Source organism: Dendrobates tinctorius, unplaced genomic scaffold (assembly GCF_039654945.1).
Source record: "Dendrobates tinctorius isolate UK_male_01 unplaced genomic scaffold, ASM3965494v1 ptg000038l, whole genome shotgun sequence".
NCBI classification, from domain to species: Eukaryota; Metazoa; Chordata; class Amphibia; order Anura; family Dendrobatidae; genus Dendrobates; species Dendrobates tinctorius.
In genome coordinates this window covers 22,942,501-22,969,691 of record NW_027361706.1, presented here as the reverse complement: position 1 = coordinate 22,969,691, position 27,191 = coordinate 22,942,501, and the positions used below count along the sequence as shown (strand labels likewise).

Here is a 27,191-nt window from a genome sequence, read left to right as displayed (position 1 = left end):
GGTGGCTCAGTGGTTAGCACTGCAGCCTTGCAGCACTTGGGAGCTGGGTTCAAATCAAACCGAGGACCACATCTGCAAGGAGTTTGTATGTTTTCTCCGGTTTCTTCCCACAAAGACATACTGATAGGGACAGTTATGATAATGTGTGTAAAGAGTTGCGGAATAAAATAGCGCTATATAAGCAAAGCATAATATATAAATGAGGGGGTTGAGGAGGAGGGAGTTAAGTATTAAATATATGTTTGGTGTTGTGGAATAACGAAGATACCAGGGTGGTGAAGTAGTCTCGTGTAGCAGAGGTGAGGGTCGACTTTTATGTGAAAGTGACTTTTTTGAATGTAGGGAAGGTCTTCCTGTGAGTGCATCTTCTTCCAGCTCCTCTCTGCAACCATGGACACTTGCCGAAGCTTTTTGGTGAGGTGATTGTGCCAGGGTTGTTTGTTACTCCGTCGCACTATGCCATGCATGAGAGGGGCAACAATGTCTAAGCTGATGAGAGAGTGGCGTTGTAGAAAACTGTGGCGCTGTTTATGTTGTGTAATGAAGATATGGAGGACAGCAGTAGAATAGAGTCAGAGAACGTGTGAATGTCTTAAGTGTGTGAGGTTTCTGCAGGAGGTGCTAGTTTCTAGCACCATCTATTCAGCGATGAGAAATTGAATAGGTGGACAGATGGGGGTGAGATGGTGAGAGAGAGAGCAGAAGCGGGTGAAGATAAGGTCTAATGTATGTCAGTCTGTGTGGGTGGCTGAGGAGGACCACTAAATAAGATCAAAGGATGAAGTGAGTGACAGGAGTTTGAAGGTTGCAGACTGGTAGGTGTCGATGGGGATGTTGAAGTCGCCCACAATGATGGTAGCAGTGTCCGCATAGTGAAATTGTAGAAGCCAGGCGGAGAAGTGGTCAATAAAGGCAGTGGCCAGGCCTGGGGGGCTGTATATGATGGATACTTGGAGGTTGGAGGGAGAGTAGATGTGGACAGAATGTACTTCAAAACAAGGGCGGATGAGGGAGAGTAGAGGTGGGAGTGGGTTGTAAGTGTTAGAAAGAAGACCCACTCCTCCACCATGCCTATTGCCAGGGTGAGGAGTGTGGATGAAGTGAAGGCCACCATAACATAGCGCAGCTGGTGAGGCCGTGTCGGAGGGTGTCAGCCATGTTTTGGTGAGGCTCAGGAAGGATAGACTGTGAGAGGTGAAGAGGTTGTGGATGATGTGAAGCTTATTGCAGGCAGAGCGGGTGTTCCAAAGCGCTCCGGAGAGAGGGAGCGGTGGAGTGGGTGTCAAAGGGATTGGGTTTTAAGTTACGGGGATTGTGGTATTTTCTAGTAGGTTGTGAGTGATGGGAGGCAGAATTGGTAATGGGTATCATCTGTGGAGGTCCAGTATTGGGAGATATGTTGCCAGCTGTGAGGAAAAGTCGAGAGCGGGAGAGAAGGTGGGAGAAGGAATGTGGCGGCTTGTTTTTTGTTTTAGGAGGAGGGATGTGAGGTTGAGGAGCAGGTCTGCAGATGAGGTCAGGTGGTTAGGGAAGGTGAGATAATTTGTTTGGAGAGTGTCTGGGTTTGGGGATAGCGAAGGAGAGTAAGGATTAGTCGGGCAAAAACTGAAAGGGCATAGGTAAGCATAGTAAGAGTAAGGGAAAAGAGGTAAGCAAGGTTTATAAACAGTTGTAGCTCTTACCCTCTGATCACGTCTGTTACATTTCTGGTATATTTCTGCTCTGCACTTAAGAGGCACTGGAGAAGAGGCATGCAAACACCTACTGATCCAGTTTTATTTACCTTTTAATTGCACATGAAAGATACCAGGTGAGAACCAGAGGGAGGAGCTGCATGGAGACAGGACACAAGGCAATGGGATAAATGTAAGGGACAACAGATGGCAAGAAATGTTTTGCTAGTTGCACAGCAAGGAATGGAAGCCAGAGACATACCAAAAGACAGATAAATAAATGTGACTACAGATCAATGGATATGAGGTAGATTCCATTCAGCAGGCAGACATACCTGTGGATGGGACAGATGGTTTGTGCTGACATTGGTGGATTTATACCATAGGATTATATTTCTGCTGTGCACATCTAAATTATTTTCTAATATGCTTGCATTAAAAATTCCCCACCATTCCCTAACTACTCTCTAACTACTTTTTTTTCCACTTCCTTTTTGATGACAAGTCGTTTGACAATCCCAGTGCATGCTGAGATACTTTTCATTGGGGGCAGAAGCTGCAGTCTGCCCCCTTTCTGAAATTAAGCACTTTCAGTAACGCTTGTTTCAGGGTCGGGTCTAGACCCTGTGCACTGCACGATGTGCACAATGACAGTGCTCACTGTGTTGACAGCTCAGATCCGAAGTAATGAGCCAGCAACAGAGTGCGGTGCCAGAATACCCAGTGTGCAGAGACCCCCGCCGACCCCGCAAGTGATGTCATTGGTCTCTGCACGCAGAGCATTCAGACACTGCGCTCTGTTAACGACTCGTTACTGCTGATCTGAGCCAGCAACAGAATGCACTGTCATTGTGCACATTGCCCAGCGTGCAGCAAGTAGTCCAGTCCCTGAAACGAGTGTCATTTTGATGACTCACGGACGCTTGTTGAGAATCCCATTGTATGAATCCCTTTTGCTATGGGATTCTCAAACGAAGTGTAAAAAAAAAAAAAGTTAATAAAAGCAGTTAGTGTGGTTGGGGAAGGATAGAGACTTTATAATGCAGGTATATAAGAAAATAGTTTAGGATTATGGCACTAAATAGATAGGGATTTAGGATAAAAATGACTTTGGCCTTCTGACCACCCTTTTAAATATAAATGTAATGTGTATTCTGAGTCTGCAGTCATACTGCAGTCTCCTACTTCTCACTAACCTTCCTTCTCTAGTCGCACCTACATGTGCGATTTCACCGAGGTTCCTACCCTCAGCAATCAGTTCTGATGCAGGTCTGAATCAAGACCGAAAACATTCAACATACATTTTGATTTCATAATAAAAGGAACTTCACTTTACTTCAATCCGAGTGCCAAGTTTTTTGTCGACATAGCATACGGGCTGGATACCCTACTTGTGTACCACTCCCACCAACTAAGAGTGCCATATATGACTTTCATACTATTAGATTAGGTGGGCTGCCCAGCACTCTATAAGAGCACCCCATGAGGACAGACACCCTAGTTTACATGGCCAACGTTAATGGGCCTGGCTGCACCGCGAATATAATTATTTTTTTTTGCACATTATATTCAGGGTGCAGCCAGGCCCATAAACATTGGCCTTGTAAACTAGGGTGTCTGTCCTCATGGGGTTCACTTATATGGGTCACTAATAGGCTAACAGTGCTGCCATTTTTGGCTGTGTGAATTTTAAGGGGGAATTCTAATTCCTCTTATTGTGGCTGTGGTTTTAAAATGTGAATTCACTCTACAGATCTGGATCTCTAACGGAGGCCTGGCTGACATTTTTACTGTATTTGCAAGGACAGAAGTTGTAGATGCAGATGGAGCCACAAAGGATAAAATCTCAGCCTTTATTGTGGAGCGAGCTTTCGGAGGTGTCTCTCATGGAAAGCCTGAAGATAAGCTCGGAATTAGAGGATCAAACAGTAAGCGCAAGCCTCGCTCACCAGTGCGATGTCTGGAGGGGGGGGGGGGTCCGATACATAAAATAATTTTTTTTTTTTTTACATAAGACACTTTTTAAGTTAATTTTTTTTTTTTTACAGAAGTCCCGCAAAGATTTTGGAAACTTTTCGAAGTAAAAACAGTTTCTCTATTGCTTCGTTTGGGGGACACAGGAAATCATGGGGTGCTGCCACTAGGCAGAAAAAATGGCTAGCATGGCATTTTGAGATAAAAACAATGTTTTAAATCCATGTCTACTTTTCATATACAGTGGCATGCAAAAGTTTAGGCACCCCTGGTCAAAATTACTGTTATTGTGAACAGTTAAGCAAGTTGAAGATAAAATGATCTCTAAAAGGCCTAAAGTTAAAGATGACACATTTGTTTTGTTTTTTAGGCTAAAAAGTAATACACATTGTAATTTTTTCACCTTTTTAAAAATTACAAAAAGAAAAATGGTCCGATGCTAAAGTTTGGGCACCTTTTGGAGATTTGTGTGCTCAGATAACTTTGACCAAGGTTTCAGACCTTAATTAGCCTGTAAGGGATATGGCTTGTTCACCCTCAATGTTAGGAAAGGCCAGCTGATGCAGATTCCGCAGGTTTAGAAACACATAGCCTCCTCTAACCTTGTGCGAAAAAACAGCCACCATGGGTTCGTTTAAGCAGCTGGCTAGCACTCTGAAAATGGTGGAGGCCCACAAAGCAGGAGAAGGCTATAAGAAGATAGCAAAGAGTTTTCAAGTTGTCCTTTCCTCATTTCAATATGTAATTCAGAAATAGCAGTTTACAGGAACAGTGGAGGTCAAGATAAGGTCTGGAAGGCCAAGCAAAATTTCAGAGAGAGCTGCTTGTAGGATTGCTAGATAGGCATATCAGAACCCCCACTTGACTGCAAAAGACCTTCAGAAAGATTTAGCAGATTCTGTAGTTGTGGTAATTGTTCTACTGTTAAGAGACACCTTATCAAATATGGCCTTCATGGAAGAGTCATCAGAAGAAAACCTCTCCTGCACCTCACCATAAAATTTAGCATCAGAGGTATGCAAAAGAACATCTAAACAAGCCCAATGCATTTTAGAAACAAATCCTGTGAATCGTTGAAGTTAAAATAAAACTCTTTGGTTGCAATAATCAAAGGTATGTGCAGAGAAAAAATTGCATAGAATTTCAGGAAAAGAACATCTCTCCAACCAATAAGCATGGGGATAGATCAATCATGCTTTGGAGTTGTGTTGCAGACAATGGCACAGGGAACATTTCACAGGTAGAGGGAAGAATGGAGTCAATGAAATTTCAACAAATTCTTGATGCAAACAGATGCAAACATAACACCATGTGTAAAAAAGCTGAATTTGAAAACAGGATGGCTTCTACAAATGGATAATGATCACACACATCAAAATCCACAATAGACTACCTCAAAAGGCGATAGCTAGAGGTTTTCCAATGGCCCTCACAGTCCCCCGATTCGATCATCATTGAAAATCTGTGGCTAGCCCTCAAAATAGCAGTGCATGCAAGACGACCCAGGAATCTCACAGAAATGGAAGAATTTTCCAAGGAAGAATGGATGAAAATCCATCAAACAAGAATTGAAAGACTCTTCGCTGGCTACTAAAAGCGTTTACAAGCTGTGATATTTTAAAAGGGAGTGCTACTAGGTACTAACTATGCAGGGTGCCCAAACTTTTGCATTGGCCTATTTTCCGTATTGTAATTTTTAAAATGTAAAAAATGACAATATATAATTTTTTTGGCCTAAAATACAGAGAAAATGTGTCATCTTTAACTTTAGCCATTTTAGAGATCATTCCATCTTCAACTTGCTTAACTGGTCACAATAACAGTAATTTTGACCAGGGGTGCCCAAACTTTTAAATGCCACTGTAAATAGAAGCCCATTAGGTTCAGATATACGAATTACATTAAATGTTGTACAGTAAATATGTTGCGTGGTCCTCTTCTCATATGTTAAATTATCTTTCAGCCTGTGAGCTCCATTTTGAGAACACAAAGATCCCTATTGAGAACGTCATCGGCGAAGTTGGAGGAGGTTTTAAGGTGGGTTGTTGCTGCATTTAATAATGATAATAGAACTCATATATAGCAGCAATATACTTCTTATCAATTTGCAATTTTTGGAGCTTTCCTTATTTGTATGAATTATCAGACTATCCTTTCCTCCATTCCCTTCACTGTTTATACTTCATGCTGGGTACCCCACAACCCATAATGTTCTGACAAGCTCTGCCCTCGTATTAATGATAACTGTATTTTTCAGGTTGCCATGAATATTCTGAATAGCGGGCGCTTCAGCATGGGCAGCGCCTCAGCCGGAATCATTAAGAAGTTAATAGGTAACGTGACGTTTTCTTACATCTCCCGTTTGTCATGTGGTGTTTCTAATAATTGCATTGGTTATTTTTGGAAGAAGACCAAGCAGAATAAAGTATTTAACCCCTTAGTGACAGAGCCATTTTGCAGCTTAATGACCAGGCCAATTTTTTACAATTCTGACCACTGTCACTTTGCGGTTATAACTCTGGAACACTTTAGGCTATGTGCACACACGTCCAGAATTCCTGTGGAAATTTCTGCGGGAATTCCGCAACTCATTGCCGCAGAAAATACGCTAGAATTCCACATGCGTATTTCCCGCGATAAACTAGCGTTTTGCAAGCGTAATTAGCTTGCAGAATACTAGCGTTTTTCAAGTGATCTGTAGCATCGCTTGGAAAACTGATTGACAGGTTGGTCACACTTGTCAAACATAGTGTTTGACTAGTGTGACCAACTTTTTGCTATTGAGGCTACCTATACGGCATCAGTAGTAAAAAAAATATAGTTTAAAATAATAAAAAAATGAAAAATCGTGTCATTCTCGCCTTCCGGCGTCCCCAGGTCTCAGCAATGCTACTGGCAAGTCCCGTTCCCTGCGATGCCTTGCGACAATGACCTTTGATGACGTAGCGGTCTCGCAATACCGTAGCGGTCTCTGCATATAGCCTTAACGGATCTGAGATTGTTTTTTCATGACATGTTGTACTACATGTTTGTGGTAAAATTTCTTCGATATGACTTGCGTTTATTTATTTATGAAGAAAACGGAAATATGGCGAAAATTTTGCAATTTTCAAACTTTAAATTTTTATGCCCTTAAATCAGAGAGATATGTCACACAAATTTCTTATTAAATAACAATTCCCACATGTCTTCTTTACATCAGCACAATTTTGGAAGCAAAATTTTTTTTGTTAGGAAGTTATAAGGGTTAAAAGTTGACCAGCGATTTCTCATTTTACAATAAAATTTACAAAACCATTTTTTTAGGGACCACATCATATTTAAAGGGAATCTGTCACCCCCGATGTAACCTGAAAGATAAGAAAAAAGAGTTAAGAGGTCCGGCGCCTGCGCACTGCAGTATTCTGCTCTGCCCTCAACAGGGCAGAGCAGTGCGCCTGCGCAGGAGCCATGACAGAAAGGAAAGAAGAGGACGGCATCGTATGAAGATGGGAGGCGTCGGACCGGACCGCGCCCCCCGGGTGAGTGTAATCTCTTTTTTTCTTATCTTTCAGGTTACATCGGGGGCTTATATACAGCATTACAGAATGCTGTAGATAAGCCCCTGATGTCGGTGCCGGCAGCTCATATTCGAAAAAAGGGGTGACAGATTTCCTTTTAAAGTCATTTTGAGGGGCCTATATGGCAGAAAATACGCATAAGTGACACCGTCCTAAAAACTAGACCCCTCAAGGTGCTCAAAAGCACATTCAGGAAGTTTATTAACCCCTTACGTGCTTCACAGGAACTGAAGCAATGTGGAAGGAAAAAATTAACATCTAACTTTTTTTTGAAAAAAAATTACTTCAGGACCAATTTTTTTTTATTTTCACAGGTGTTAAAAGAGAAATTGAACCACAAAATTTGTTACGCAATTTCTCCTGAATACACCTTTACCCCATATGTGGGGGTAAACCACTTTTTTCGGTGCACGGCAGAGCTCGCAAGGGAAAGAGCTCCATTTGACTTTTTCAACGCAGAATTGACTGGAATTGAGATCGGACACCATGTTGCGTTCGGAGAGCCCTTCATGTGCCTAAACAGTGGAAACCGCCAACAAGTGACGCCATTTTGGAAACTAGACCCCTTAGTGAACTTATCTTGTTGTGTGGTGAGCACTTTGAACCTCCAAGTGCTTCACAGATGTTTATAACATAGAGCCATGAAAATAAATAAAACATTTTCCACAAAAATAATCTTTCAAGGTCACCACCTGACAGCACACTTGGAGGACATCCTTCTCATCCGCAGTGGGACAGGAAACCACGAGTTTAAAAGGACCCTCCCCCTACCATCCCACAGTGTTTTTCCTGTCCCACTGCGGATGGGAACGACGAGAGGAAGATCCAGCCGTTCCGCACAGAGGGTCAGGATCGGGGGGCCCAGCCTTTCCCTTCCTACCTGGAAAACTCTGCAAGCTGAAACCCGGCATAGGGTCCCTCAGCCCCTTCAGTGTAGCGCTGCTCCTGGAGAAGGGGTCGCTTCTTCCCGACGGAGGCTCTCGACCCCCGGACGCCACTGCCACCACCGATGTAGGTATCGGGGCCGCCTCTACGGACTCCACGTGCCCCGCAAGCGGACCCCGACAGACGATCGCCGCACCTCGCCCCCTTCCCGCTGTAAGGAGCTGCAGCGCCAGGCCTGGGACCAAAGCGCGCTACTTCCGCCCATACCAGCAGGGCGCGCGCGCGTCATCCAGGACAGGCGGGACTTCCGACCTGGACGTCACTTCCGGTGGCGTCACCGGGCCCGGGCGTCACTTCCGGTCGCGTCATTTAAGGCGACAGCCCGGCATTCAGGAAGTGCCGGCACCATCTCTGAGAGGGGGCAGACTCTGGGCGGTGGAGCGGATCGGCAGCGCGGTAGGAGAGAGAGCAGACAGCGGTATGCAGGGCCCTACGGTGTAAGAACCGGATACCACCTCCCGGCCACTTACACGTTTTGGTGTCTCCGCAGGCAGATAGCCACAAGGAACCTTATCTATCAAAGATGGAGGACCAGGCGAAGACGGAGACAGGAACGGAGAGCCAGGGTCACGTGAGTAGCCTCATATGAGGTCATGGCAGGGCCCCAGTAAGACAGACCCCACAGAACACGTACTTTGTGTTCCAGGCGGGAGCCTCCACCTCAGAAAGGAAGAAGAAGGATAAGAAGTGTCCAGTCTGCTCTAAGAAGCTAAAGGACACATGGAAAAAAACCCTCTGCGACACATGTACAAAGCGCATAATGGGGGAAGAACAGGCTAAGCTCATGTCGAACATGAGGGCAATAATTAGAGAGGAAGTACAGGCCTCGGTATCCGGAGCCATGTCCCAGGCCCCGCAGATGAACCCTCAGGCATCCAGAAAGAGGTAGAGGGAGTCGGGCACGTCTTCTGAGGACATCCTGTCCGAATCAGACGCAGAGGAGGAGATCAGAGAGCACCCGGAGAGGGGAAGAAAGTATCTCTTTGCATCCAGCGATACGGATGAGCTATTAGGGGCAGTCCGGCAGACTGTACAGATAGAGGAACCCCCGACTACCCTCTCGATACAAGATGAGATGTTCGGAGGGCTGTGCTCCCAGACATCAATGGTCTTCCCAGTAAATACCCATGTACGGGCCATGATATTGGATAAATGGGAGGAAGCAGAGAGAAAATTGACTATCCCCCGAGACTTCAGGCTTCGCCTGCCGTTTTGACCCAGAAGAGGTCAAGGTCTGGGAAGAGGTCCCTAAAATCGATATCCCAGTAGCGAGGGTATCAAAAAAGACAGCCATTCCGTTCGAGGACTCCTCAAGTCTAAAGGAGCCCCTAGATCGGAAGGCAGACGGGCTCTTGAAGAGAGCCTGGGAAAGTTCAGCGGCAGTCATAAAGACAAATATAGCCGCGACATCAGTGACACGCTCCATGCATCTATGGATAGATGATCTAGAGGAGCATTTGTCAGATAGAGCTCCGAGGGAAACTATTCTAAAATCCCTTCCCTTGCTAAAATTAGCCACGGGGTTATTGGCTGACGCCTCAGCAGAGTCCGTTAGATTTACGGCCAGAACCCAATCATTGTCCAACACAGCCAGAAGAGCTATCTGGCTTAAAAGTTGGTCGGGTGACATGCAGTCAAAGAATAAACTGTGCTCATTTCCCTTCTCGGGAGGTAGAGTCTTCGGACCTGTGCTTGACGATATCTTAGAGAAGGCGTCAGATGAAAAAAAGGGGTTCCCTGAAGAGAAACTTAAGAGGTATCAGCCCTTTCGTAGACCCCGTTACAACCAGAGAACGGACTACAGAGGGAAGGGGGAAGTCAGGTCGATGGAGCTACCCCAAAGGGGGTGAGGGTAGAAATAGGAGCAGAGATACCATCTTCTCCGGCCCAGGGTCTAGCTCCCGGAAGAAATGACGCCACCAGTGTAAGGGGGCGACTGCTCAGGTTCAGGGAAGAATGGTGAGAGGTTACCACCAGCCCCTGGGTACTGCAAGTAATTTCTCACGGATACAAGATAGAATTCGATTCCCTACCCTCAAACACGTTCCTAGTGACCAGCTCTCGACTCTGTCCGACCTCCCCCATGTAGTTAGATATCCAGGACCTCCTAGAAATGGAGGCAATCATACCAGTTCCCACGCAAGAAGAGGGAAGGGGACACTACTCGAGCCTCTTCGCGATAAAAAAACCGTCGGGGGAGACCAGGACCATAATAAATCTCAAGCCCTTAAACAAGTGGGTATCATACAAAAGCTTCAAGATGGAATCAATAAGATCCACGATTCCGCTCCTGGGAGAAGCGGTGGTAATGTGCACGTTAGATCTAAAAAGCGCATATTACCATGTCCCCATCCACCCAGACCACCAAAAATATCTCAGGTTTGCGGTCGAAAAGGAGGGCAGGGTTCACCACTACCAGTTTTGCTGCCTCCCCTTCGGCCTAGCATCCGCCCCAAGAGTTTTCACGAAGGTAATAGTTGAGGTTGTGGCCTACCTAAGAGCCCAAAACATCACGGTGGAACCGTACTTAGACGACTTCCTGATCGTAGCAGATTCAGCAACCCAGCTCAGAGTCGACTGTCAGTCCTCGATCGCCACACTGCAAAGGTTGGGTTGGATAATAAATTGGTCAAAATCAGATCTTATACCCAAGCCCAGAATAAAATTTTTAGGGGTCATGCTGCATTCGGAAAGAAGAAGGTCCTATCTTCCAGAAGAAAAGCAGACCAGCATACCAAAGAAGATCCGCCAGTTCTCAAAGAACCGGGTGGCGATCAGAGACGCAATGAGGATTCTGGGGCTGATGACTTCGTGTATCTCCTGTGTCAGATGGAGTTAGTTCCACTCCCGCAGACTACAACGGGCAGTCCTAGCGTCCTGGGACAGAAGGCAAGACTCACTAGACAAGAAGATACAATTAATTCCCCAGGTCAGAAGGTCGCTGCTGTGGTGGACCGTCCCGAGAAACCTAAAAACAGGTGTCTCATGGATTCAGTCCCCAGAGATCGTAGTAACCACGGACGCAAGTCTGTATGGCTGGGGGGGACATATCGGAGGAGAGTACTATCAGGGGCGATGGAGTCGGGAGGACAGCAACAGGTCCTCCAACGTCAGAGAGCTACTTGCAGTCTGGAAGGTACTACTCGTTGCCTGGCCTCGGGTGAAGAACAAGCACGTCAAGATATTTTCGGACAATACCACGACAGTAGCCTTTCTCCGCCATCAGGGCGGACCGAAACACCCGGCACTACAGGGCTTAGCAGAGCAGATCTTCAGATTGGCGGAAAGAGAGGTCCTCTCAATCTCAGCAGTACATCTGGAGGGCACCAGCAACCAGGTGGCGGACTTTCTCAGCAGAAGAAGAATAACAGCATTGGACTGGGAACTCAACGAAGAGGTGTTCAGCAGCCTGTGCGATCGCTGGGAACAACCAGAAATAGACATGTTTGCGGACAAGGGGAATACAAAGGTCAAAGCCTTCTACTCCCTAAACCCGGCAGGAAACCCGACGGGGATAGATGCTCTATTGCAGTCCTGGAACAGGGGCCTACTGTACGCCTTCCCGCCTCTAGCTCTCATCCCAAGGGTTCTCAGGAAGGTCTACGAGGACAGAGCCAGGGTCATTTTGGTGGTTCCCTATTGGCCAAGAAGAAGCTGGTTTCCTCTGCTCAGGAAGATATCACGGGAAGATCCCATTCTTCTGCCAAAAAGAGAAGACCTTCTTCACCAGGGTCTGGTCTTCCACAAAAGGCCAGAAGCCCTCAAGCTATCAGCCTGGATCCTGAGCGGCCGGTCCTAAGAACAAAGGGTCTATCGGATGAAGTTATATCCACTCTACAAGCAAGTAGGAAGCCCGTAACAGCAGCAATATATAACAAAATTTGGAAAAAAATTTGCAGCTTTTGTGGAGAGGCGACAGTCGAAACTGACCAACCCCAGATCCCGAAGATCCTTGACTTTTTACAGGCAGCGTTCAAGAAGGGCCTCAGACCCAGCACCCTGAGAGTGCAGATTGCTGCCTTAAGCGTGTTTTATGACACAACCCTATCATCTCACCCCTGGATAGCCCAGTTTTCAAGGGCTCTACAGAGACTTAAGCCCTTGATAATAAGAACCGTCCCTCCTTGGGACCTTAACCTAGTCCTTAACGCGCTATGTAGACAGCCATACCTGCTAGGGGTAGAAATAACTATCAGTAACCTCTCTCTGAAAACAGCGTTCTTAGTGACTGTTACATCAGCCAAAAGATTAGGGGAACTTCAGGCCCTATCGGTGCAGGATCCCTACTTACAAATATTCGACGACCGGTTAGTCCTAAAACTCGACCCGGCCTTTCTCCCCAAGGTGATCTCAGACTCAAACATGAATCAGGAGGTAGTGCTCCCCTCATTTTGTCAGTTTCCTAAAAATAGCAAGGAGAAAGCTTACCATAACCTGGATGTCAGGGAAACAGTGCTCAGGTACCTGGACGCAACCAGGCCTTGGAGGCAGGATAGTAATCTCTTTGTCCAGTTCAGAGGCCCTAATAAGGGGAAAAAGGCATCGAAATCCACAATAGCAAGGTGGATTAAATCCGTTATTAGCACAAAGTATAGAGCACAGGGTTAGAACCCACTCAACTAGGGCCATGGCCACATCATGGGCAGAGAGGGGCAGAGCCTCGGCGGAACAAATCTGCAGAGCCGCATCTTGGGCCAGTCTCAGTACGTTCTCTAAACACTATAAATTAGACGTGGCCTCTGCACAATTGGCATTTGGTAGAAAGGTACTCCACGCGGTAGTCCCACCCTAGGACCAATATTCTTTGGTACTACTCCAAGTGTGCTGTCAGGTGGTGACTTGGAAAACGGTAATTAGACCTACCGGTAATTCTGTTTCCAGGAATCCATCCTGACAGCACTATTAGTTACCTCCCGACAAACGCATCCATGCAATTGTGATGTAACATGTGTATGGAAAATGTTGGTTTAAATAAAATTTTTTGTTTGAATCCATCCAGAGGTGTTACTTTGTGAAATCACTGTAGGATGGTAGGGGGAGGGTCCTTTTAAACTCTCGTGGTTTCCTGTCCCACTGCGGATGAGAAGGATGTCCTCCAAGTGTGCTGTCAGGATGGATTCCTGGAAACACAATTACCGGTAGGTGTAATTACTGTTTTTCGCCCCCAAATTTTTATTTTTACAAGGGTAACAGGAGAAATTATACCGCCAAAGTTAATCAATTTGTCCGGAGTATGCCCATACCCCATATGTGGGGGTAAACCACTGTTTTGGCGCATGGCAGAGCTCAGAAGGGAAGGAGCACTGTTCAGACTTTTTCAATGCAGAATTGACTGGAATTGAGATTGGACGCCATGTCGCATTTGGAGAGCCCCTGACATGCTTAAATAGTGAAAAAAACCCACAAGTGACACCATTTTGGAAACTAGACCCCTTAAGGAACTTATCTAGATGCCTGTTGAGCACTTTGAACCCCCAAGTGCTTCACAGAAGTTTATAACGCAGAGCAGTGAAAATAAAAAATCATTTTTTTTCCTCAAAAATGATTTTTTTAACCCGCTGTCTTTTATTTTCCAAAGGCTAACAGGAGAAATTGGACCAAAAAAGTTGTTGTGCAATTTGTCCTGAGTACAATGATACCATATATGTGGGTGGCAGCCACTGTTTGGGTGCATGGGAGAGCTCGGAATGGAAGGAGTGCCATTTTGGAATGCAGACTTTTGTGGAATGTTCTGTGGGCGTCATGTTGCATTTGCAGAGCCCCTGATGTGCCTAAACAGTAGAAACCACCCACAAGTGACCCCATTTTGGAAACTAGACCCACCAAGGAGCTTATCTAGATGTGTGCTGAGCACTTTGAACCCCCAAGTGCTTTACAGAAGTTTATAGCGCAGAGCCGTGAAAATAAAAAATAATTTTTTTTCCTCAAAAATGATTTCTTAGCCTGCTATTTTTTATTTTCCCAAGGGTAACAGGAGAAATTAGACCCCAAAAGTTGGTAAATAGTGGCAACCTCTCAATTCTAGCTCCAACCCTAATACCAACCCTAACTTTAATGCTAATCCCTTACCCTAATTCCAACCCTAACTCTAACCCTAATGGAAAAATGAAAATAAATATATTTTCTTTATTTCATTATATTTACCTAACTAAGGGGGTGATAAACGGGGGGGGGGGGGGGGGGGGATTTACTATTTTTTTTTTTTTCTATTTTGATCACTGTGATAGGGTTTATCACAGTGATCAAAATGTACCTGTAATGAATTAATCAAATCTGCCAGCCAGCAGATTCGGCGGGCGCACTGCGCATGCGCCCTCCATTTTCTTCCCGGACCAAGATGGCGACGCCCACCGGAGGAGGCAGGAGGGCCCGGGGACCACGAGGACCACCGGGGTGGGTGGGGATTGGGTTACCCTATTTCTCTCTCCACTGATGTGCGATCACATCAGAGGAAAGAGAGATTACATGCAAAATTGTGGCTTTTTTTTTTTTTTTTTTTGCGGGATCGGTAAAAACCGATCTGATTCATGTTCTATGGGGTCTCGGCTACCCCCGGCAGCCGAAACCCCGAATCTGGGGGGTGCTATACACTTTCTCTGGTTTAAGTACCCTTAACTACCGCCGTTAAAAGGCGTATCGGCAGTCGTTAAGGGGTTGAAGGGAATCTTTGGGAGATTCACACTATCCTCAGAAACGCTCCAGCGTTTCAGAGAAAATTTGCTTGGATCAGGTTCAGTAGAGATCAGATTAGTCTGACTGAGCCCTTGGCCAGCTCTTCAGCACTGCTGTAAATGATTGACAGGTCTTTCCCTATGTACGCACGAGTGAGAGACCTGTTAATCATCTGCTGCATCAGTGCCGAGAAGAGCCGGACTGTTTTTACAGTGTATTTTCTCTGAAACGCAGAGATGGTTATACCTTCCATCTTTCCCCCTAGCTGCAATTTATGCTGCCACGGTTTGGGTAAAATGATTCCCCTGACAGGTTCACTTTTTACAAGATATGAGTCCTTAACCCCTTTCCTTCATTGGACGTAATATTCCGTCCATGTGCCCTGAGCCCTAATTACCATGGACGGAATATTACGTCATAGCGATAAGCGGCGCCCACGTGTTGAGCGCCTCTTATCGCGGCCAGGTGTCAGCTAATTATCATAGCTGACACCTGGCACAATGTGTCAGGGGCGGTCATGGACCGCCCCCGACACGTTAACCCCTTGTACAAACACGATCGCGGTGTACCGGGGGTTAAAGGGAAGCAACGGCAGGGAGGGGGCTCCCTCCGTGCTTCCCTGAGCCCCCCACGGCAGCGCACTGCAGTGCTGCTGCGAGGGGCTCCTTTCCTGCAGGTCCCCGGATCCAATATGGCGGCGGGGACCTCCAGGCGCCTGCAGGAAGCTGGCTTCCTCACTGCCCGCAGAGCGCAGGCATGAGGAAGCCTGCAGCAGTGCCTGTGACAGATCGCTGATCTGTGATGTGACAGGTCAGCGATCTGTCACATGACAGTTATGTCTCCCCTGGGACATTGTAATAAAGTAAAAAAAAAAAAAAAAAAAAAGTGTAAAAATAATTAAAAAAAAAATCGCTTAAAAAAAATATATATATATATATTCCACAATAAATTCATTTTTTGGAAATAAAAATAAAAGTACACATATTTGGTATCGCCGCGTCCGTAACGACCCGCCCTATAAAACTGTCCCATTAGTTAACCCCTTAAGCGAACCCCTTAAAAAGTAAAAATAAACAAAGCAAAAAATAATGATTTACTATCATACCCCCGAACAAAAAGTGCAATAACGCGCGATCAAAAAGACGACGCATATAAATATCCATGGTACCGCTGAAAACGTCATCTTGTCCCGCAAAAAACGAGCCGTCATACAGCATCATCAGTGAAAAAATAAAGTTATAGCTCGCAGAATAAAGCGATACAAAAATAATTATTTTTTATATAAAATTGTTTTCATCGCATAAAAGCGCCAAAACATAAACTACATAAATGAGGTATCGCTGTAACCGTACGGACCCGAAGAAGAAAACCGCTTTATCAATTTTATCGCACGCGGAACGGCGTAAACGCACCCCCCCCAAAGAAATTAATGAAACGCTGGTTTTTGTTAATTTTGCGTCCCAAAAAGCGAAATAAAAAGCGATCAAAAAATGTCACATGCCCGAACATGGTACCAATAAAAACGTCAACTCGTCCCACAAAAAATAAGACCTCACATGACTCGGTGGGTCAAAATATGGAAAAATTATAGCTCTCAATATGTGGTGATGTAAAAACTATTTCTACAACAAAAAGTGTCTTTTAGCGTGTGACAGCTGCCAAATATAAAAACCGCCATAAATAGTAAATCAAACCGCCCGTTATCACCCCCCTTTAGGGAAAAATAATAAAATTAAAAAAATGTATTTCCATTTTCCCGTTAGGGCTAGGGGTGTGTTGGGGTTAGGGTTGGAGTTAGAATTGGGGGGTTTCCACTGTTTGGGCACATCAGGTGCTCTCCAAACGCAACATGGCGTCTGATCTCAATTCCAGCCAATTCTGCGTTGAAAAAGTCAAATGGTGTTCCTTCCCTTCCAAGCTCTGCCTTGCACCCAAACAGTGTTTTACCCCCTCATATGGGGTATCAGCCTACTTAGGACAATTTGCAAAACAACTTTTGGGGTCCTATTTCTCCTGTTGCCCTTAGGAAAATAAAAAATTGGGGGCAAAAATATCATTTTTGTGGAAAAAAAATGATTTTTTTTATTTTCACGCCTGGGCGTTATAAACTTCTGTGAAGCCCTTGGGGGTTCAAAGTTCTCACCACACGTCTAGATAAGTTCCTTGGGGGGTCTAGTTTCCAAAATGGTGTCATTTGTGGGGGGATTCCACTGTTTTGGTACATCAGGGGCTTTTCAAACACGACATGGTGTCCGATCTCAATTCCAGCCAAAAAAGTAAAATGGCGCTGCTTCCCTTCCGAGCTCTGCCATGCGCCCAAATAGTCGTTTACACCCACACATGGGGTATCAGCGTACTCAAGACAAATTGCACAATAACTTTTAGGGTCCTGTTACCCTTGGGAAAATAAAAATTGGGGGTGAAAAGATCATTTTGTGGAAAAAAATATGATTTTTTTTAATTGTACCTCTGTGCGTTATAAACTTATGTGAAGCCCTTGTGGGTTCAAAGTTCTCACCACATATCTAGATAAGTTCCTTGGGGGGTCTAGTTTCCAAAAGGGGGTCACTTGTGGGGGGTTTCCACTGTTTAGGTACATCAGGGGCTCTCCAAACGTGACATGGCGTCCGATCTGAATTCCAGCCAATTTTGCATTGTAAAAGTCAAACGGCGCTCCTTCCCTTCTGAGGTCTGCCATGCGCCGAAACAGTGGTCCCCAATTCCCCCCCCCCCCCCACATATCAGGTATCAGCGTACTCAGGACAAATTGCACAATAGTTTTTGCAGTCCAATTTCTCCTGGTACCCTTGGTAAAATAAAAATAATTGAACCTGAAGTATTTTTTTGTGAAAAAAAGTTAAATGTTCATTTTTTTTTTTTTTAAATATTCAAAAAATTCCTGTGAAGCACCTGAAGGGTTAATAAACTCCTTGAATGTGGTTTTGAGCACCTTGAGGGGTGCAGTTTTTAGAATGGTGTCACCTTTGGGTATTTTCTATCATATAGACCCTTCAAAGTGACTTCAAATGTGATGTGGTCTGTAAAAATAAAATGGTGTTGCAAAAATGAGAAATCGCTGGTGAACTTTTAACCCTTATAACTTCCCAACAAAAAAAAATTTTGGTTCCAAAATTGTGCTGTTGTAAAGTAAACATGTGGGAAATGTTACGTTTTTTGTGTGCCGTATCTCTGTGATTTAAGGGCATAAAAATTCAAAGTTGGAAAATTGTGAAATTTTTGCCAAATTTCCGTTTTTTTCACAAATAGACGCAAGTTATATGAATTAAATTTTACCACTAACATGAAGTACAATATGTCACGAGAAAACAATGTCAGAATCACCGGGATCCATTGAAGCGTTTCAGAGTTATTACCTCATAAAAGGACAGTGGTGAGAATTGTAAAAATTGGCCCGGGAGTTAACGTGCAAACCACCCTTGGTAGTGAAGGGGTTAACCCTACGATGCATGACAGTAGAAATCTACTCTTTCACAAATCAACTGATTTTTTTTTTCCTCCTTATCTTTGTAAGACACCATTGTTGATTTGTTACTGAACCCAAAGACAGTATCCTAAAGTGCTCGCTGTGGATTGTGCTTCATCACCGGAGATATATCTCGTCGATATGGCGTCCCAGTATCAACAACTGTACTATTTTTTTTTTTTTTTTTTCCCCATGCAAAAAATCACCCAGTTCAACATTAGTGAAGTAGTTGTCCATTGTTGTGTTTATACCAGAATTGTAAATCGGTATAGCAAGTTTTTTTTGCAATGTCAGAACCTAGGTCTTTCTGCCCTGGAGCACCAGCTTCTTTTCCACAGTACATAAGCCCATTCATCCCATAGTGATTGGCAGAATCAGACCTCCAGAATATTTTGTCTCCATACTTGGCTGGTTTACTAGGCATATATTGCAGTGTCCTCTGAAGGCTACAAGTTGCTCATTCACTGTTACATTATCACTAGGATTGTAGAGCTTGGTACAATTTCTGATAAAAATATTCCATATGTAACTAATAGAAGCTACCGTATTTTTGGGATTATAAGACGCACCCCAAATTTTGAGGAGAAAAATAGGAAAAAAGCTTTTTTTTTAATAAAATGGTGGTGCTTCTTATAATCCATGCATCTTATTGCTTACTGGGGGTGTTGGCTGCGGTGAAGTGGGGTCCCAGGGTCGCTGCTGGAAGAGGCAAGAGTCGAGTGTTGCTGCAGGCTAGGATGAGGGGGGTGTTCAAATGTGCAGTGCGGCACACTGCTGCGGTTGTCTGTGCCGCGGCCGTCTCTGGCGGTGTGGACGGCTCTGCCGACATTTTGTGAAAGGCCAGAGCCCCCCGCAGTTCTATGGTTTCCTGTTTGGTGGACTCCGGTAAAAATGGCCGCCGGGGGCGGCGCATGCGCAGATGGAGATCTCGGGAGATGAGATCTCGGCACTGAAATCTCATCTCCCAAGATCTTGGTGCCGAGATCTCCCATCTGCGCATTGTAGAGATTCGCTCTGGTAGGCAATAGCTGGGCGGCAGTAACGAGGCAACACACAGGCATAATGTCCAATTTCAGAGGTTTTAATGTCACTCAGTAACCAGCAACTTAACAAAACATAAGGGAAAGCAAACACATACTCCAGCTTGGAGAACCACTGGTCCCAGACTCACCCCTTGCACGGGACGGGCGTAACTAAGCGGCTGCCAGGTCCTGTGGCATCCGCCAGGTGCCATTCCCGGGGTTCTTCCGAGTCTTGCTGCGACAGTCCTGCAGCACGGGAGTCCTATATACAAGTTTCAGGCTGAGTCCACACAAGTTCCTGTTGCATCCAGAAACACACTCACACAGTGGCAATCACCAACCTCCATTACATAGGGCCTAACCCCTCCCACCAGTGAGGTAGACATCACATGGGCTGATCACGTGACCCTGACATCATTGCAGGTCCCGTCTTTAAGGAAAAACCCGGCCAAACATTAATCTACTAGGAGAAACATATCTTCCATCCAGTAAAACACCCTTTACTGTACCACATACCTCCCCCCTATGTTCAACCCTAGAGGAGTGGACAGGGCATCTGCATTCCCCTGTAGTCTGCCTGCACGATGTTCTACTGAAAATTTAAAGTTTTGCAGGGACAGGAACCACCTGGTGACTCGGGCATTCCTCTCCTTAGCTTGACTCATCCACGTAAGAGGGGAATGATCTGTCACCAACCGAAATGTTCTCCCCAGCAAATAGTAGCGCAACAATTCCAGTGCCCACTTGATGGCCAGGCACACTCTCTCCACAATACTGTACCGGGTTTCAGCTGGGGTAAGTTTCCGGCTTAGGAAGCTAACGGGATGCTCTTCCCAGTTAACTTCCTGAGACAGCACGGCAACGAGACCTATCTCAGAGGCATCAGTCTGCACCACGAACTCTTTTTTGAAATTTGGAGTGATCAGGACTGGTGTACCACACAGTACCCCTTTTAAGTTTGTAAAGGCCTCCTCTAACTGATCATTCCAGTGGACCATCACAGATTTTTTCCCTTTTTAAACAATCTGTTAAAGGCGCGGACAGGGTTGCAAAGTTGGGAATTAATCGCCTGTAATATCCCACCAAACCCAAAAAGGCCTTTACTTGCTTTGTTGTGAGGGGACGGGGCCAGTTCTGAATTGCCTCGACCTTGTGCACTTGGGGCTTGACAACTCCCCTCCCAATGACATAACCCAAGTACCGGGCTTCCTCCAACCCTGTGAAACACTTCTTTGGGTTGGCAGTTAGCCCTGCTTGTCGCAGGGAGTCTACCACTGCCTGTACTTTTGCTAAGTGGCTTTCCCAATCGGTGCTGAACACAATAATATCATCTAGATAGGCTGAGGCATAGCGGCGATGGGAACGGAGAACAATATCCATTAACCGCTGGAACGTTGCTGGAGCGCCATGCAACCCAAAGGGTAGCACCTTTATACTGGAACAACCCCTCAGGTGTTATAAATGCCGTCTTTCCCTTCGCCGCCTCTGTTAGGGGTACCTGCCAATAACCTTTTGTGAGGTCCAGAGTTGTAAAATACCGTGCTTGCCCAAAGGCGTCAAATTTTGAAATTTCATTGAGTTTTCTAAAATCATTACAGAATCTTAGAGACCCATCAGGCTTGGGTATTAGAACTATTGGGCTGGCCCACTCACTCTGAGACTCTTCTATGACCCCTAACTGTAGCATCATTTTTACCTCTTCCGAGTTGGCTTGTCGCCGGGCCTCAGGCACTCAATATGGCTTTAGTCGGACCTTGGTCTGTGGCTCTGTGACAATGTCATGTTGGATCAGGGAGGTGTGTCCAGGGAGCTCCGAAAAAACATCTGTATTTCGGCTGATGAACTCCCGGACCTCCTGAACCTGTTTAGGAGACAAAGTATCTGCAATTTTGACCGCGGGTTGGGCTTCTCCTGCCTCGCCCCGAGGTAATGGAGCCAATTCCATCTGAAATGCTGGCAGCGGATTATCCCCACCAAGGTGCTCTCTATCTTTCCAGGGTTTAAGCAAATTAATATGGTAGACCTGTTCTGGCTTTCTCCGTCCTGGTTGGTGTACCTTGTAGTCTACTGGCCCCACCTTCTCCATGATCTCGTAGGGTCCCTGCCACCTTGCGAGAAATTTGCTATCTACGGTAGGCACCAGCACCAAAACCCGATCCCCAGGGCAAAAGGTTCTTACCCGAGACTCCCGGTTATAGACCCGACTCTGTGACCGTTGTGCTGCCTCCATATGTTCCCTGACCAAGGGTAGGACTGTCTCCATTCTCTCTTGCATTTTTGCAACATGTTCTATCACACTTTTGTGGTGAGTAGGTTGGTTCTCCCAGGCCTGTTTGGCTATATCTAGTAAGCCCCATGGATGTCTGCCTTACAATAGTCCAAAGGGCGAGAACCCCGTAGATGCCTGAGGTACCTCTCGCACTGCAAATAACAAATCCTGGTTCAACTCAAAGCGTGGCAACATCGTATCTACCCCAGGTTGTTGGGGTTCCCCATTGACAAACAGTACATTTTCTCTGGCCTGGGCTAAAGTAAGGTCTCGGAGTTGCACTGTGCCAAAATTGTCACCTGATACATTCAAGTCTGACAACTCAGGTCCCGGCAGCAAGTCTTCCACCTCTCCAGCCAATCCTTCTAGGGGAGAATTCTCCCCTTCCTCCACCGAAGGGAAGGTTATTCCTACCGCCAGCACATCTTCCTAAGGTCCACCAGGTTCATGCCCCCCTTCTGGAGAATGTAACCTGGTTGCCTCTGGTACCGGCAGTTGCTCAGTGGATGGTGCCACAGCACAGAAAACAACGGAAAGTCTCTTCCAATTATCACTTCATAATGTAAATTAGTCACCACCCCCACCTCGTGGCACCGCCTCCCTGCTGGCGTGCTGATTACGACTAGTGCGGTGGGATAGTCTTTTAAGTCTCCATGTATACACAACACCCCAATCTTCCGACCCGTATACTCGCTGGTGTGTATCCAGCTGGCTCGTACCAGGGTTACAAGACTCCCTGAGTTCAATAGGGCCACAGCCGGGGTGCCCTCCACTTCTACCTGACACAAATGTTCCATATTAGGGCCTTTCGGGGTGCCCATTGCACACATTGGTTCTGCATAGTGGGACTGGCGGTAACCAAAATTGGTGTCCATGGGCTCAGTCAGGTGGGGGCAATCAGCTCTCATATGACCTGGTTCCTGGCACCGCCAGCAGATTATGGGGCTCCTTCCCCGGATAAGTCCGGAGCGGCCTTTCTGGGCTTTGCTCGCCGAACCAGGGGCGGGGACTTAGGGAACCTTCCTGTTACCTTTCGGGGGGTCCCTCCCTGTAACTCCTTGGTAGCCCCATACCTTTCTATGAGGTCTATCATCTGCATGGCATCAGTAGGGGATGCCTGTCCGACCCAGGTCTGGAGGGAGTGGGGCAAAGCCCTCCAAAATCTTTCAGTCACCATGCGATCTAGTATGGCCGTTGGGGACAACACTTCAGGCTGCAACCACTTTTGTAACAGGTGCAAAAGATCGTAATACTGGGACCAGGCTGGCTTGGAGGGGGTAAACTCCCACTGGTGTACCCACTGGGCCCGCACTAACACATTTACCCCAAGGCGTGCCAGTATCTCACCCTTGACGACCGTGTAGTCCGCCCTTTGCTCTGGGGGTAGGTCGAGATACACTTTCAACGGTCCTGGGTCAGAAACGGAGCGAAGACACCTGCCCAATGGTCCCGGGGGAGCTTCTCTCTCTCAGCGACTCCTTCGAACATCTACAGATACACCTCCACATTGTCCGATTCTTCCATTTTAGGAATCGCTGTACAAACCGCTTTCCGAATATCCTGGATTCCCCGGTCAGCTCCTTTTGCTTGCGCTGTTGTAATATGCTGTATTAACAGCTGATTGGTTTCCTGCTGCTGCTGCATAGCCTGCTGCTGCATAGCCTGCTGTCGCATTGGCCCCCTGTTGCTGCTGCCGCATGGCCTCCTGTTGCTGCCGCATGGCCTCTATGAGCGTTTTTACCGTGGCCTCCATTTCTGGAAGGTTCCCCGCCTGGATCTCGGCCCTAGTTTCACCCAGGACATAGGCTGGGGTAGATCAAAAATCGAAACAGCCTGGCCTCACTGCTTCTGCCCGCATTCTCCACCAATTGTAGGGATTCGCTCTGGTAGGCAATAGCTGGGCGGCAGTAACGAGGCAACACACAGGCATAAAGTCCAATTTCAGAGGTTTTAATGTCAGTCAGTAACCAGCAGCTTAACAAAACATAAGGGAAAGCAAACACATACTCCAGCTTGGAGAACCACTGGTCCCAGACTCACCCCTTGCCTGGGACGGGCGTAACTAAGCGGCTGCCAGGTCCTGCGGCATCCAGGTCCTGCGGCATCCGCCAGGTGCCATTCCCGAGGTTCGTCCGAGTCTTGCTGCGATAGTCCTGCAGCACGGGAGTCCTATATACAAGTTTCAGGCTGAGTCCACACAAGTTCCTGTAGCTTCCAGAAACACACTCACACAGTGGCAATCACCAACCTCCATTACATAGGGCCTAACCCCTCCCACCAGTGAGGTAGACATCACATGGGCTGATCACGTGACCCTGACATCATCGCAGGTCCCGTCTTTAAGGAAAAACCCGGCCAAACATTAATCTGCTAGGAGAAACATATCTTCCATCCAGTAAAACACCCTTTACTGTACCAGAGCATGCATAGCCCCTGGCGGCTATTTTCCCCAAGTTCACCACACAGGAAACCATGGCACTGCGGGGGGTTCTGGCCTTTCACAAAATGTTGGCAGAGCCCCCGCACTGCCGGAGACGGCCGCAGCATAGCTGGAGACGGCTGCAACACCAGAGACCCCCTCATCCCAGCCTGCGGCATGCATCAACAGTACCGGTAATGTATATCCGCATAATAGACACACACTCCCATTTTCCCCAAAATAATTTTTTGGGAAAAAGTGCGTCTTATAATCCGAAAAATACGGTAGTTGATCAGTTTCCATCCTCGAAGGACGAATTTGCTAATCATCAAATCGAAGGTTTCTCCGAATATTCTCATATCTATTCCCTGACATTGTTGCTTTGTGGTAGGGATCAGAATGTGGGTCCAGAAATAATTATCTGATAATAAGATTTTTGACACTCTGCCAGAAGTGTTAGTCCAATAAAAGCATAAAGTTCATCTCATGAGATATTTTTCCATGTTTTGTTTGGTCCAGAAGTAATACGTCTGCCTTCTAAGTTTATACATAAATATCTGCAATATCAGAAAAAAAACTTACAAACATAAAAAGACTCAAAAACTGATACGGGCCTAAAAGGCCTTTGTCATGGAGATATGTGGTTTTTTAAAAATAAAAAATGCATATCACATAAAACTATATAATATAACCAACTGGAAATTACCAAAAACTACAAACCTGAGGAATACCTAGGGTTTCAAAATTCTAAGTTAAGTAATCTTGCAGAAAATAGCAAAAAAGTAAGCGAACTCTTCCAGGAGTTTTCCAAAAATGAAATGTCCCCAATGTTGTACAACCCCTTTCTACTTAGGTCACTAGGTAGTGATTATTTTCTATCGTTGGAAGAAGCTAGTTCTGTGATATTTGAGTTTTTCATGTTTAGTGTAATATTTTTTTCTTGTGATGAAAATGTTGTTAAATGATGTCATCACATCTCACATTGTTTTATCAAAACCTTTTTTTATGTCATCTAGAAATGACAGCGGAATATGCCTGTACAAGGAAACAGTTCAACAAGAAGCTCAGCGACTTTGAACTAATACAGGTAATCCCTCATTATTCTGTGACCGTATTTGTGACAATTCGGCGGCGGCATCTGGACTCTGAGGACAGCTGCAATCCACACTGAATACAGTGGATGCAGGGTCTCCTGATCTAGATCTCTATCTATCTGGATCTGCTACACTGATCTGGGGTTGGCACAAGGCAGCTGCCTCCCAAGGTCTCTAGAAAATCAGGGAAGAGAGTGAGTCTTTCTATGTGGGAACATGTGCGTCTTTATGGCAGCAGTTGTAGTCTGTCTGTTTTCTGATCTGCCTATTGCAGGCTTAGGTTGGGGAATGTCAAAAAAAGAGAAATTTATTACTAATTTGCATATATAGAAATTGCATTGTAATAAATATATTTACATATGTCTGCAGTCTGTCTGTAACTGCAGACTTTTAAATTGTAACAGTGTGTGATGCTCACACTGTCAGGATGCCCCAGTGTTGCCACTGCAAGTGGTCTCGTAATCTAATGTTTCAGACTAGACTAGATGTATCCGACTTCTCTCAGTTCACTTTCATTGAGAGAGGCCACGCACATCTAGTTGGCACAAAACCACAAGTAAGCAAAGTGCATACGTGTGGTCATGTGACTGCTCGTTTGCACTAGCAGTGCTAGGGAATCCTGATAGTGTGTGCATTGCACACTATCACAGTTCAAAAGTCTTGGAGTCATATGATGGGCTGCAGACTTTTGTGGGAAGTCTGGACAATCCCTTTCGAGTACTGTAAATGTCTATTGTGGTAGTTACTATCATTTTCACCTGTACCAAACAGATGACAACCCTAATGTATAGTGTTACAGAGGTGAATGGACACACTTTTTATGTTTGCTTTTATTTTTAATAAATTATTTTTATTTTTCGGTTCTATAGGAGAAATTTGCTGTCATGGCTGAAAAGGCTTATGTAATGGAAAGCATGGCGTACCTCACAGCTGGTATGATGGACAGGCCTGGGTTTCCCGATTGCTCAGTTGAAGCCGCCATGGTTAAGGTAAATTTAGAATATGAATGTATAAAATATTAGTATAGTACGCAAAAATGACGCGACAGATTCCCTTTAATGAGCAATGAGAAATCTTGCTTGTTCTGTGATGTAACCTTATTGTATTGTAGAATCTTCAATAAAACGAATTTAAAAAAAAATAATCTATTATGATAGCTGTAGGTTCATATACCCAGCTGGAACCAGTCACCCACTGAAGAAAGGTGCCCAAGCCTAATAAAGTAAATGTGAGGCGTCTTTTTGGCTGTCTGGGTGTTTAAAAAAAATTAAATCTAAGGCAGCTGCTTTAAATGACAGCGCTCTGATACATTGTGATATAATCTGCCTTGTGGCCCAGTGTTTAGACCAGATCTAGGGCTGGCTCAAAAAAGGGAGAAAAAAGTTGCTTTTTTTCCCCTCCTTTCAATTTTTGCAACATTTTGGTGCCATACGGTGGCAAATCCACATGGAAAATGTAATTATACAGAGGACTGTTGAAGAGCTTTTATGTTTCTAGAAGCGTTGACGTTGAGGCTCTCTAAGGCTGCAAATCCTGATGTGTCAGCGAGGGAGAAAAAAACACGTGCATTTTTGTCTTTTTTTTTTTTGTTTTGTTTTACATGCAATTTTGATGCAGAGTTTTCCCCAGAAATTAGGAAATCCTTCCGTTTGTGCCAAAACTGGACTTTACAAACGTGACAAAAACGCAATGTGTGCACATACCCGAAGTCCTTTGTATGGCTGGAGAGCAGGACACACTTAACCCCTTTACAGCTTAGGACATTGGCTTTCTGGTGCGAATATAAGCTATCCACAATAGCTACTACCTTCTTAATCAGTGGTGGTCCGACTGCTGGGTTCCTACCCCGACTCTTTCTTTTCCGTCAGTGCACACTGCACATGTTCGATCTTCGCTCCATTCTCTAATGGGACTGTCAAGAAAAAAGTCGAGCGCAACACTCGGCATTCACATAGAAGGTAAATGAAGTGGCTGTCGAACATGTGCACGACTGCTTCATTCTAATTCGGATAAAATTGCTCCCCTCAGATTATCGGACCCCCAGCTATCTAGAAGTTGCCACTTAGCCTGTGGATATGT

At 45.6% G+C, this 27,191-nt stretch overlaps 1 protein-coding gene across 2 annotated transcripts in view; it reads left to right on the top strand.

Moving 5' to 3' along the window:
• ACAD9 (acyl-CoA dehydrogenase family member 9) overlaps positions 1 to 27,191 on the top strand; it is a 104,137-nt gene that overhangs the window by 67,519 nt on the left and 9,427 nt on the right. For both annotated transcript variants that reach the window (XM_073574275.1, XM_073574274.1), the window contains exons 7-11: positions 3,427 to 3,601; positions 5,611 to 5,684; positions 5,905 to 5,980; positions 25,035 to 25,105; positions 25,982 to 26,101. In XM_073574275.1, the coding sequence (XP_073430376.1) occupies positions 3,427 to 3,601; positions 5,611 to 5,684; positions 5,905 to 5,980; positions 25,035 to 25,105; positions 25,982 to 26,101 (516 nt within the window). The remainder of the gene's footprint in view (positions 1 to 3,426; positions 3,602 to 5,610; positions 5,685 to 5,904; positions 5,981 to 25,034; positions 25,106 to 25,981; positions 26,102 to 27,191) is intronic.